Source organism: Hipposideros armiger, unplaced genomic scaffold (assembly GCF_001890085.2).
Source record: "Hipposideros armiger isolate ML-2016 unplaced genomic scaffold, ASM189008v1 scaffold_287, whole genome shotgun sequence".
Classification (NCBI taxonomy): domain Eukaryota; kingdom Metazoa; phylum Chordata; class Mammalia; order Chiroptera; family Hipposideridae; genus Hipposideros; species Hipposideros armiger.
Genome location: NW_017731637.1, coordinates 1542031 through 1554797, shown reverse-complemented (window position 1 = coordinate 1554797; position 12767 = coordinate 1542031). Strand labels below are relative to the sequence as shown.

The following is a 12767-nucleotide window of genomic DNA, read 5'->3' as shown; positions in this document are numbered from 1 at the left end:
ATTCACAGCCAGCAGTCAACCTCCATGGTCCATGTACTTGACCAACATACATACTGCCTATGTAAAACGACTCATGAATTTATTGAGAGGTTTTCCTTTGTATGAGCCAGAGTGATTTTTAAAAGAGAATGATTCTGGAAACCACCTGCAATGAGAATTTATCCCAGAGCATGTAGAAAACTCAATCAGTCCTACAACAGAAATCCAAAAGGGGTAAGGCTGAGGAAAGCATGCACTGTGGTTACTGCTGTGGATTTTCAATTTTGTGAAAAGTTTCATGTCAAGGCGAAAGGAAACAGCTGTTGACAATTGATGACAGGTGGACAAAGATAGAAAAAGCTTAAGGAACAGTAAGGAACGTCAGAAAGCTGTCCCAAGGAGCAAATGGTGTGAGATGATGGATGCAACATTAAAAAAAAAAAAATTGGTCTCTACTTGCTCAAAGCTTAAAGAAATGTTTTCCAAGGAGAGTCAGAGGGAAGGTCACATGACTCACCAGAAGTCAACCCAGGTTTATAATTCTTTGAGTGATGGCTTCTACCTGCTGTGGACTCCTGGCTTTTAGAACTCAGGGTCTGTCAGGCATGGTGCCAGTTAGAGTGAAGCCTCTAGATGTTAAGTCCCCCATTCCCTAGGACCCAAGCTAATAAAGCCAGATTCATTTTTCTAACTACATCACTTTCACTGATGATTAACAGTCTTCTAGCACCACCAACCAAACTGGGATTTAATGGGAGCTGGAAAGTATTATCTCCCTTTGTGCTCAACAGTTAAGCTCTGCGATTGTTTCAGCCAAAATTTTCAAGCTTTTCAGCAAGTTAGGCTGCTTAATCTAAGCCATAAATTTACCTGATTTCCCATCACTGAAAGGCTGTGTTCTTTAAAATAATAATAATTTTGGACTTGGGAAGTATCTGTATGAGAGGGGAGTGGCAGGCGGAGCACTGACAGAGTGCTTCTGCCTGTTCTTAGGGAGAGCCGCATCCCAATCGGGGTCAGCGCTGTGACGTGTGTATCTGAGCAACAGGCAACTTTGGGAGGTGCCCTTCAACCACACCAAGTCAGCAAAGGTGGGGAGAACGCCCACACTAGAGTGAGTGAGAAAGGTTTCTTAGGATCAGATGAAATGAGGCGACTCTTCGCAAGGCTAAATAGATGTAACATGTGGTAGACAGATTTTATTCGTGCCTAACACCTTCATGGAACTTTCACTGACTTCAAAATAGCTACAGTGAAAAGTAAGAGGAAGGCAGAAAGAGGTGAACCTCGGTTCCCCAGGTGCAACATCAGTGGCTGGCATTGTCTTATTCTCATCTTTCTATTGTCACAGGTGGTGAGCATATCTCTGCTCTACCCAGGCCCTACCTAGTTGGAAAAACAAAAAAATAACAACAGTTGATTTTTCAGTTTTTAAGAGAAATTAAAATCTCTTTAAATGGTTTAAGTAAATTACCTGAAAGTCTGCATGTTTTCACTGAGAATACATTTATAATTTTAAGACTGTAATTTTGAGAATTCTTTTTGTCAATAAGCATATTTCCAGAATGTAAGAAAACATGAGCATTCAATACCTTATCCAATCTGCTATAATGAAACTTAACCACGTTTTCTAGCTTCTAGATAAACATTACATTCACTTATCATTTTAACATTTCTCCTCTTATATAGACTGCTTTTTAAAAATCTTTCTCTTTTGCTGATTATCCATTTAAATGTATTTTTAAACTTTGCCTTAAACTTCTGCTGCCTTTTTCTGTTGCTTTTTTAAAAATTAAACCTTAGCTGACTGACTTTACAGCAATATAAAGGTATTTTTTTCTGTATGTAATTTAATATGTGTAAATAAATTTTTTTCTCCCCTAAGGACAAAAGAATAGTATTTGCATCTTTGGGTTGCCTTTTGTGTATGTCCTGTATTTTCAATTGTTATACTCATTTTAAAAAGAAAGGAAATAGAGTATGTAAACAGACAAAGAGAAAATTCAAATTAGTGAATGTTTTCAGCTCTATTAATTAAGTTGCATTCTTGAATGATAGTTGAGTAAAAAATGAAATATTTGCTTTTGGAAAATTATTGTCATGCTAAGTATTTAATTTGAAATTGTAATTTCTTAATTTCTCACAGGACTCCAAAGCTTACTACCACCTGCTGGAACAGGTGGCTCCAAAGGGAGATGAAGAAGGAATTCCTGCTGTTGTTATTGACATGTCAGGACTGAGGGTAAGACCCTGTTTTGTGTTTCGAGCTGTGTTTAAAGAATACGATGCTGCCTTTGCATTGATGGTTCCATTGACCTGTATGACCCCGACTCTGGGGTTCTGTGAGTGATATCTCTGCCTAGAGCCCTTTTAAAACCATTAAAACCTGTTAACAGTTTTGGGTAATAATTATGGGAAATTGAATCTGGAAATAAACATTGAGTAAAGAAAGAAACTAATACCAATGAAATGCCACTCACCATGCTAGGCACTTCTGTATATGTCCCATCATTTGATAGGCTCTCCAGCCCTAAGATGTATTATTACTTCCATTCTTAGGTACCTGAGTATTATTTCTGAAAATAGATGGGGTATTTATACACATAAATAAATTCTCACTTTAGTAATAAAAAAAAGGGTCCAAGATCATATGACATATTATTAGAAGTTATTTGATCCAAGGCTGCGGTTCTAGTAATAATAAAAAGAGGAATCCCCCACTTGCTGAGTTCCTCCAGTGTGCCAGGTACTCTGGGAGGCGGGTTATATACACAGCCTCTAATTCTTGCAAACATCACTCAGGTAGGTGTTAAACATAGCTGAGAAACCTGAAAGTCAGAGAAGCTAACATGGCCACAGAGATGTACCTTGCACAGCAAGGATCTAAACCCAGAATGGCTCCACATTTCATCCAGCCACAGTCCTACCTCACTACACCATTGGAGAACAGGTCTGGGCAGGAACATGTGAGTTCTTAGAAGTGTCTGGTTTGGGGGCTCCTAAAAGCAGTGAGCACAACATGGGTGTGAATGTTAAAACTTCAGTTTTACCACCACTTTAATACTGACCTTGAGAAATCACCAGACCCATTTTCGTGCTTCACTTAATATCATTAGAGTTAAATCCAACAAGTTAATTTTAAAATTAGCTCATTCCTGAATGAAAAGTAAAGCTCATAAAATGTTTAATGTGTAATGTTCTCTAGTAAAGAATCATAGTAAGGGGGTCGGCTGAGTGGCTCAGTTGGTTAAGAGCTCGCTCAAGAGTTTGAGTTCTGAGCAACAGCGGTTTGAGTCCTGGCCCGAGCTGAGCAGCCGTTGAGCTGCCAATAGGTGGCAGGATGACTCAGCTAAAAAAAAAAAAAAAAAGAATCATAGTAAGAAATAATTCCAGTTTAGGGCCGGCCGAGTGGCACATTGGTTAAGAGCTGGCTTGGGACAACAGAAGGCCCGGTTCGGATCCCACATATGAGGGCCAGTGACACTGCCCTCTACAGCTAAGATGCTGAACAACAGCTCAACCTGGAGCTGTTGTTCAATGCCTGAGTCTCCGGCATTGGCGTAGGCTGCAGCCCCTGCTGCAGTGGGTTGCCATGGGCTACCGTGTGTAGCCAGCAGCCGCAGTGAGCTGCCATCCAGAAGCCGGCGACTGATCTGCCTCACCTGGGAAGAGCGCAATGATGGTGCCAACTTGGGCCAGTGAAGCAACATCCTCCACATCTAGACTGAAGAACAAAAGGACAACAACTTGTCTGTTTCCCTTCCCCCAATTCCCCAGCGCTGTTCCCATCCCCCAATTCCCCAATTTAAAAAAAATCTTAAAAAAAAAATAATAATTCCAGTTTAAAGTTCTGCTTTCTGAAAACTCGTGCTTTCACAGGCTCTTGAGAGTTTTAAGGACAGTGGGCCATAATTCAACAAAACCTCTAGTCTTCTAAGAGTCTGCTTACAAACGACTGGAGTTTTTCTAGAACTACTTGAATAGACTTTTAATATGTTAATGAGTGGCTCTCAATCTGAAGTCTGAAAAAGCCAAGTTGATATTATGTATTTATTAGTGACAGTGGTATCTTAAATAACGCATCACATTTATTTTGTTTAAGTTGCAAGTATAACAACTCAGTGTGAGAAAGGTAGTTAGTTATATTAACCAGAAGTTCTTATTGGCAGATGTAAATATCTTTGATGAAATGAAAATAGGAATCTAATTTGTTACTTAATAAATAAACATTTTGGTAGATAAAATCTCATGAAGTCTGCAAGAAATAATGAAAAGTAAGCTAAATATTTGAAAAATAATTAAGATCCATTTAAATAATAAATTGTAGAATCTACTGAATACCTTTAGAAGTAGGACAACCAACCGTTCATCTGAAATGCTTCCGTATAGAGATGAGAGGACTTAATTGCTTAACTTCTGAGATTCCCTTTACTTGTGACTTTCTGATTTGGGGTCAGGTGAATATAAGTAATAATATGCTGTGATAAAGTGTCCGTTTGAGGTTAAGCACTAGGGTTTCAGTAAGATTCCCATTTTTTTTCCTGCTATCCATGTCTACTTTGTGTATGGAGAGCCCTGACCCAGCCTTGACCCGTCCTTTTTCACTGTAGGAGAAAGATGACATCCAGAGGGCAGAATGCATGTTGCTGCAGGCGGAGAGGCTGGGCTGCCGGCAGTTTGTCACAGCCACAGATGTTGTCCGAGGGAACCCCAAGTTGAACTTGGCTTTCATTGCCAATCTCTTTAACCGATATCCTGCCCTGCACAAACCAGAGAACCAGGACATAGACTGGGGGGCTCTTGAAGGTAAGTGGAAACCAGTTCATTACGAGTTTGCAAAAACAGTCACAATTCTAGGCAATTCAAAATCACCTCCAAAGCAAATATAAACCCATCACATGTCAGGGAAGATATGCAAACAGGTCATCAATTCTTGATGTATAACAAAGAGAATCAACAGATTAATCAAATAAATTACAACCAAGCAGGAATAATCAAATACTATTAATATTATAGCACATCCATTACACCTAGGCTTCATCCGTTATCAGAACAGTTTTAGCGAAGACAGTGCATTTAATTATCAGATGAAATAAATCCTGAGTTCCAAAAATCTAGTTTATCTACTTAATAAACTGAACGTTAATTCCTAAAGGCAAGAAGCTGCAGCCACTCATCATTTAAATATGATATGTAACTATACTAGGAGGTGCTTACTGAGGTTTTGGTTTTTGTTTTATTTCTTTGATTTTGGTTATGGGAGGCACACAATCATAGTTTGAGGCAGAATCCCTGACAGTTGTATTTTGGATATTAATGCCCTAAGATTGAACCAAAAGCATATATAGCTTTAGTCAGTTTCTAACAGGTAAGAGTGCCAAAGATGTTTACATTTTTTCCCATAATGAATTAGTCCCAACATTGAGGCAGAAAAATCAAAACAAAATTAATGTTAAATGAATATCACCAAAGGAAGCAAATCTAGATTTAAAGTATTGGTTGACCCTTTTCTGCAATGTTTCATTCTTGCTGGAAATACAAAAATCGATCTGTGTTCCAACTGCTGCATTTGTGTAGTTTGATAAATTGTGGTCAAGGGTCCATGCATTTTGTTGACTCCAAATATATATCAGGCCCTCCAACCACCCATTTCCAGCTGTCTCTAGAGCATCCCCCTTTGGGTCCTTCACTATCGCTTAAAATTCAGCATATGCAAAACAAAATTGATCCTTTCTCCTTCCCCCATTGTCTTTCTATTCTATCCTCCCTCCCATTCGCTCTTCTTTAGAAAGTTTCCATTTCCATTAATCATACCACTTTTTTCTCTTCAGCCATCAAAAGCCCTGGGTTCCATTTTGATATCTTCCTCTGGTTCACCTCTAAATGGATTAAATCAGCAAATACTAATAATTTCTCCTGCAGAATGGCTTTTCAATGGTTATTTTTCCTTTCTGCTCTTCTGGACTCTTATTAAATCATACACCAGCTATATCAGTAGGTCTTAGGGACCTCTTCCTCCACTCATCAAGCACTTGAATGTGCCCATGTGCTAATGTCAAACACTATCCACTCTGCATATTTAATTTAAATGCATATTGCCTTACAGCGGTTCTCAACCTGTGGGTCACGACCCCTTTGGGGGTCGAACGACACTTTCACAGGGGTCGCCTAAGACCATCGGAAAACAAAAAGATACTTACATTGATTCGTAACAGTAGCAAAATTACAGTTATAGAGTAGCAACGAAAATAATTTTATGGTTGGGGGTCACCACAACATGAGGAACTGTATTAAGGGGTCCCGGCATTAGGAAGGTTGAGAACCGCTGCCTTACATTGATTCTGCACACTGCTGCTAGGCACAGCACAACACTGCTTTCATTATATCTCTGCCTTGATCAAGAATTTATTATAGTAATAAAAAAAAAAGCCATAATGACTGACACTGTCTTATATATCAACCCAAATGTGCTACCTTGCACTCAAGGATCCCTGATTCTGGTTCCAGCCATTGGATGGCCTTATCTCTACATACTGCACAACACAGATACCCAAAAAGTCAGCTCCTGATGGTCACTCTCTTTGTGTTTATGTTTACGCTCTCTCCTACTCCCATCCCTTACCACCCCCCTCCAAATCCTCTCCCTTTTGCTCTTTACTATCCAAATTTTACTAGTCTTATAAGATAAAGCTCAAATTCCACTCCATCCAAATTTAGCCCAAAGTATATACTCTCCCCTATCTCAGATCAAATAGCAAATGTGTCTACCTCATATGTTAGCCCTCTAGCTCACATGATCTCTCTTTGATGCCTAAAAGTCTTGTTTTTCCAGAAAGACTGTAAGCCTTTGAGGGCCAGCTCTGAACAGTTTCCCTCATACAGGATGTTGCTCACTACTAACAGATGCCACAGAAATACTTGTTGAATTGAAATGGAAAAAATTAACACAGAATAGCAACCCTCATCCAAATCCATTAGGGTTTATTTAATTAATTTTTTTCATTCTATTTTAGTTTTTATTACAGCCTTTTTACCTAAACTTCGATAAGGCATGTTTCCTAGGGGCCTGAAAGATAACAAGTCTTCATTCATTTAGGTGAGACCAGAGAAGAGCGGACATTTAGGAACTGGATGAACTCCTTGGGCGTTAACCCTCGAGTCAATCATTTGTACAGGTAAGAAGATTTGGGGACTCATCTTAATGTGAGACACCAAGACCTTGAAAGATCCCCCAAGATTTCAAATACTGCTAATGTGTGCAATTCTCTTCACAAATTGTGTGTGCCTTGGTGAGAAAGTGGAGAAGTACCAAACTGACCTGCAAATGTTGGACATTCAGCTGAGAAATTCGTTTTCATACACCAACCTTGCTGTGGGTTTAGTACAAAACCATAACCCAGCAAAAGGAGAAATATACTACATGTTGCCAGTCTGTGATCTGCTCACAAACAGGCAAAACAATAAATGTTAAGTTTGTGGTTGTCTCCTATGCTATTTATTAGAGTCATGTTTCTTTTTCCTGGAGGCAGTGTGTTTTGGCTAAAGGGCATAAGGAGAGTCCTGGTAAGTTCCCTCAATGTCTGAGTCAGAGTTTCTTCACCTCAAAGGGTGGAGCTGCTAATACTAATTTTACCAAGTTGTGACTGTTCCTTGAGCTAATATATAAAGAAATGCCACTGTAGGCCCTTCATCAGTGCTAAGTATCTGAGAATTCTTTTGTGTTTGTTTTTGTTCAGTGACTTATCAGATGCCCTGGTCATCTTCCAGCTCTATGAAAAGATTAAAGTCCCTGTTGATTGGAACAGAGTAAACAAACCACCATACCCCAAACTGGGGGGCAATATGAAGAAGGTAAATAATGACTCCTCTGATGTTCCAGCAGGCAGGTGAAGTCACAAGCTGGCAAGAGAACCTTGTGACTACTTATCAGGAGGCCAAACTTAGATAAGTAGTGTTTATCTAGGGATTAAATTACAGTAGAGCAATCAGAAACCTGAATAGTTTTATCAAAGCAAGTCTACTGTTTCCATTGATTACTTATATGATTCCGTGTTGGGTGTCTTTAAACATTATGATGTAAAAATTTTAATTAAAATAATTAGAGCAAGCAGGGTTGCTTTTCCCCCAGCAGAATCCTTATTCTAATTTGCTAAAGAATTGGAGTTTGGTACTGACAGTTTGACTTGTACAAATAGTTTGTCTAATGTCAATGCCGTGGGAACACATTGTTTTGTAAAAGTAGCAATGGCGTTGGCACAAGCATTTCCCACCATTTCTCATCTCTGTGACTTAGTGATCTATGTGTAGCCACGTGTCAGTCCACTATGTGCACATAGGATAGAGAGTCCAGATTGTTCATGTCAATCTCTATGAATTCAGCCACTTTAGAAATATTATGGACAGGTGTCTGAGCATGGCTCCCTATTTATATACCGTGTTACAGACATGAAAGTGTTCATAATGATGAATTCATTTTGGTTTTGCACTTAGAGTACACTATGAATATTTTTTGGTGGAAATGAGAGGTTCTATTTAAGAATAGATGGAAATTTCTTTGACTGATTTAGAATCCTATAATTAGAGAGCTAGGTGAGACTTGAGAGATCATTCAGTCTGACCATATTTATTTCATTGGTGTCTTTATTTTTATTACCATATTTTATCTGGTATTTATCACCATAGAAAAGATTATATTAGATTGTTGTCCTTCCTCTTTATTAACAGCTCGAGAATTGTAACTATGCAGTGGAATTGGGGAAGAATCAAGCTAAGTTTTCCCTGGTTGGCATTGGTGGACAAGATCTCAATGAAGGAAACCGCACTCTAACATTGGCCTTGATTTGGCAGCTAATGAGAAGGTAATATAACCCAGGGGAATGGCTTTTTATTGAGTGTATTATTAACCTAGAAAAACACTAGCAAATTTTTTGGAATGTGATTTAATCTAGTAAAACTACATTTTAAGCTAAACTTGAAACCAAAAGAGTGTTTTTTAAAACATTTTTCCTGTTAAGTTTTTCTTTCTAGTTCTCTCAGTTTGTTTCAGGTATTTTAAAACTATTATTAGATTCATAAATATTTTAAATTGCTTTGTCCTCTTAATTAATCACCCCTTTTTCATTATGGAAAGACCCTCTTTATTCCCGGTAATATTCTTATCTCTGAAATCTCTTTGTGACATTCATGTAGCTACTCCAGCTTCCTGTCATGGTAATTAGTGTTAGCGTGGCATATCTTTTTCCATCCTTGTACTTTTAATTGATTTGTGATAATAACAGTCAATTAGTTTTATTTTTTGTTTGTTTGTTTAAGCTGAGCCATCCTGCTACCTGTTGGCAGCTCAGTGGCTGCTCAGCCCGGGCTGGACTTGAACCGCTGTTGCTCAGAGCTCAAACTCTTGAGCGAGCGCTTACCCAACTGAGCCACTTGGCCGGCCCAACAGCATATTATTTTTAAAAGGAGTTTTCAAATTAAGGGGGATGTATGCTACATTTACCTACATATGTGCCATTTCTAGTGCCCTTCTTTCCACGGTATAGATCCAGATTTCTATCTGATATCATTGGCCTTCTACTTGAAATATTTCTAATAGTACAGATCTGCTGATGAGGAATTAGTTCAGCTTCTACATGTCTGAAAAAGTCTTTATTTATTTTTCGTTTTCGAAAGGTATTTTTTCTCTGAGTGTAGAATTCTAGGTTGATTTTTTTTTTTTTTATCAAAGGTAGTGTTTACAGTCTTTTGGCTTTCACTGTTTCCAATGACAAATCTGTTGTAATTCTTAGTTTTCTTCCTCTGTATGTAACATGTCTTCTTTCTCAGGCCTCTTTTAAGATTTTCTCTTTATCACAGGTTTTAAGTCACTTGATGTAATGTGCTTTGGTGTCTCTCATGCTTAAGGTTTGTTGTGTTTCCTGAATCTGTGGGTTTATAGTTTTCATCAAATTTGGAATAATTTTGGCCTTTATTCCTTCAAATATGTCTCCTGTACTTTCCCACCCTGTTTTGGGGGCGACTCCAGGTACACGTGTATCTTTGGTCATTTGAAATTGTCCCAGAGTTCATTGATGCTGTATTCATTTTTCTCTTCACTGTTTCCCTTTTTTCTCTGTATGTTGCATTTGAGGTAATTTCTATTGCTTTGTATTCAAACTCACTACTTTCTTCTGCAATGTCTAGTCTTCCATTAATCCCATCCAGTGTGTATGTTTATCCCAGACATTATAGTTTGCATGTATAAAAATTTGATTTAGATCTTTTTGACATCTCCAATACTCTTTCCTCTACCTTCTTGAACATGTAGAATATAATTACAATAACTTATTTCTAGGTCTGTTTCTATTCATGGATTTTTATCCTCATTATGGGTCATATTTTCCTGCTTCTTTGCATGCCTCCTAATTTTTTATTGTATGTGAGACAGTGTGACTTTTACCTTCATGTGTGCTGGATATTTCTGTTTTCCTTGAAATAGTCTTGAATTTTGTCATGGGATGCAGTTAAATTACTTAAATGCAAGTGATCCTTTGAGGGTTACTTAAAACCTTAATTAGTCTTGAGCTAATTTTGTATGTCAATACTGAGATCATTTCTCCTGAGTACTTTACTTGATGCTCCATGTATCATAAGATTCTTCCACTCTGACTGGGGGGAACCAAATTATTTCCAGCCCCAAGAATTGTTCTGCCGATTCATTTCTGACGGTTCTTTTCCCAGCTTCTCGCAGTTTCCTTGCATGCATGCACTGAGTTGTACCCAGTTAAAGACTTGAGTCAAACCCTCTGAAGATCTCTGGAGCGTCCTTTCTAGATGACTCTGTGCTTTACAGGCAGCTCTCTCCTCTCTGGTATCCTGTCCCACAAATGCTAGTCACTTTGGCTTCCTTGAGTTCTCAACCCCTCCTTCCAACTCAGGGGGTTCTCCATGCTCTGTTTGGGTTCTCTCTCCCTGCACAGCAGACTGGAAACTCTCCATGCAATAAGCTAGGACAATCTTAGAGCTCACCATTTTGGTTTTCCTTCTTTCAGGGACCACTGTTTTGTGCTTCCACCTGTCCAATTTCTGAACATCAATGCTCCATCTGTTTTTTTCACTGTGTTTAAGCAGAAGGGTAAATCTGCTCCTTGTTACCCCATCATGTCCAGAAGCAGAATTTTCTGCTAGTTCTTTTTAAAAAAAACTTCAGATATCTTTTAGAGCTGAGTATAAACTTGATTAATATGAGAGCTATATGATGATCTTAGTAAACAATAGTGGAATGTAATAAGATATACAAATAAAAAATAAATTGTAAGAAAAATAAGCCATTTTTGGTACACAAGTATTCTTAGAAGAATTTTAGAGAGCAAATCTGTAAGTATAAAACAGTTCCTTTTAAATGGTTTGCTCTTCCCCTGTACTGATAGCTCTGAGCAGGCAGAAGTCTTACATCACTTAACCGGAGCCTGTGTTAGTGTGACTTAAATCAGTTTTCTACCTGGAAGGAAGCTCCAGAAACCACATGTCGCATTATCTTATGTCTAACAAGGTAATGGCAACGACAAGGTGTGTGGTGTCCCTAGGCAGGTCAGCCTTATTGCCAGGCTACTACTGTCTGCAGATCCTGCTATTCATAATGGTCCTCAAAGTAATTATGTCAATGTTTCCAGGTGTTGTAGGGTAATTAGAAGAAGCGATCACAATAGACTTCACTACCTGACTCACATTTGCTTTATCAAGTGCTCTATTACCCATTTCTAAACTGGGGTCTCTTTGAAGATTAAATGCTGGTGTCATAAAACTCCTCTGGTACAGACTACTCCAGAGCTAAAGAAACTTCAACTCTATCTACTACTTTACTTTATGTATCTAGAACATTACTGAAAGTTCCTAAGGTCCATTCTCACCAATGTATTTTCAGAAACTATTTTTGAACTATTCTCTATTGTCCTTTACATGTGTTTTTAATTCTGAGCAGACTGGCTTTTGCTACTGATTGCTTTAAAAATGAAAGCAAAAATCTTTTTTAGTTGTGAAAGTTAAATTGACTTCTGGGTTTGAATATAAAATAATCTTTCCTATTTTCTATTTTAATGATTTAAAAAACTCAGGCCAACTTTATTCTGCTTTGAACTTCATAAGATCCGAAAATCACCTTGTATTATAATCTCTGTTGTGGAAGTTTTATAAAAATGTGGCCCAAAGTAATACTTTACGGCATATCTATATCTATATCTATATCTATATATCTATATATATATATGTGATATCATATATATATGTGAGATATATATAGATATATAGATATAGATATATATAAAATAAGTCTAGCCTGCTGCTGCTGTTGCCACCTGGTTAATAAGTTAATATTTCTTGTGACTGTTTACTATATAAGAATTATGCATGTAAAAAAGTAGAGAGAGAAATACATTACTGTTGAAGGTGATGAAATGACTAATAATTATGTAAATGCCACCAGAAGGGAGTTTTTTCTCTGTGTGCTGCACATTAACAGACCTATTAAATTTATAGCCAGTTGTAGCTGGAATTTATTTCATTGGATTGCACAGATATGCTAATTTGGTCATTTATCTGGGCAATAAATGGTATGTCATTTTCCCCCCCTAAGAACAAATGAGAGATGTGTGCTGCAACTTCCTTTTCCCCTTCAGTAACCTGGAAATCATTCTCAAATTGGAAAGCTGGCAAATATTGGGTTGTCAGAAAAGTCATGACACATTTTTGCAACAAAAAAACATAGAAAAAATACATCATGACTTTTCTGACAACCCAATAATGGTTGCATAAAT

General features: G+C 37.9%; 1 protein-coding gene and 1 long non-coding RNA gene across 5 annotated transcripts in view; one reads left to right on the top strand and one right to left on the bottom strand.

The window, feature by feature from the left end:
* Positions 1-12767, bottom strand: part of LOC109391289 (uncharacterized) — a 33094-nt gene that overhangs the window by 1265 nt on the left and 19062 nt on the right. The gene's annotated exons all lie outside the window — the stretch shown is intronic.
* LCP1 (lymphocyte cytosolic protein 1) overlaps positions 1-12767 on the top strand; it is a 90914-nt gene that overhangs the window by 67197 nt on the left and 10950 nt on the right. For all 3 annotated transcript variants that reach the window (XM_019658703.1, XM_019658701.1, XM_019658702.1), the window contains 5 exons: positions 2126-2221; positions 4590-4785; positions 7076-7154; positions 7716-7830; positions 8704-8837. In XM_019658703.1, coding sequence (XP_019514248.1) covers positions 2126-2221; positions 4590-4785; positions 7076-7154; positions 7716-7830; positions 8704-8837 — 620 coding nt within the window. The remainder of the gene's footprint in view (positions 1-2125; positions 2222-4589; positions 4786-7075; positions 7155-7715; positions 7831-8703; positions 8838-12767) is intronic.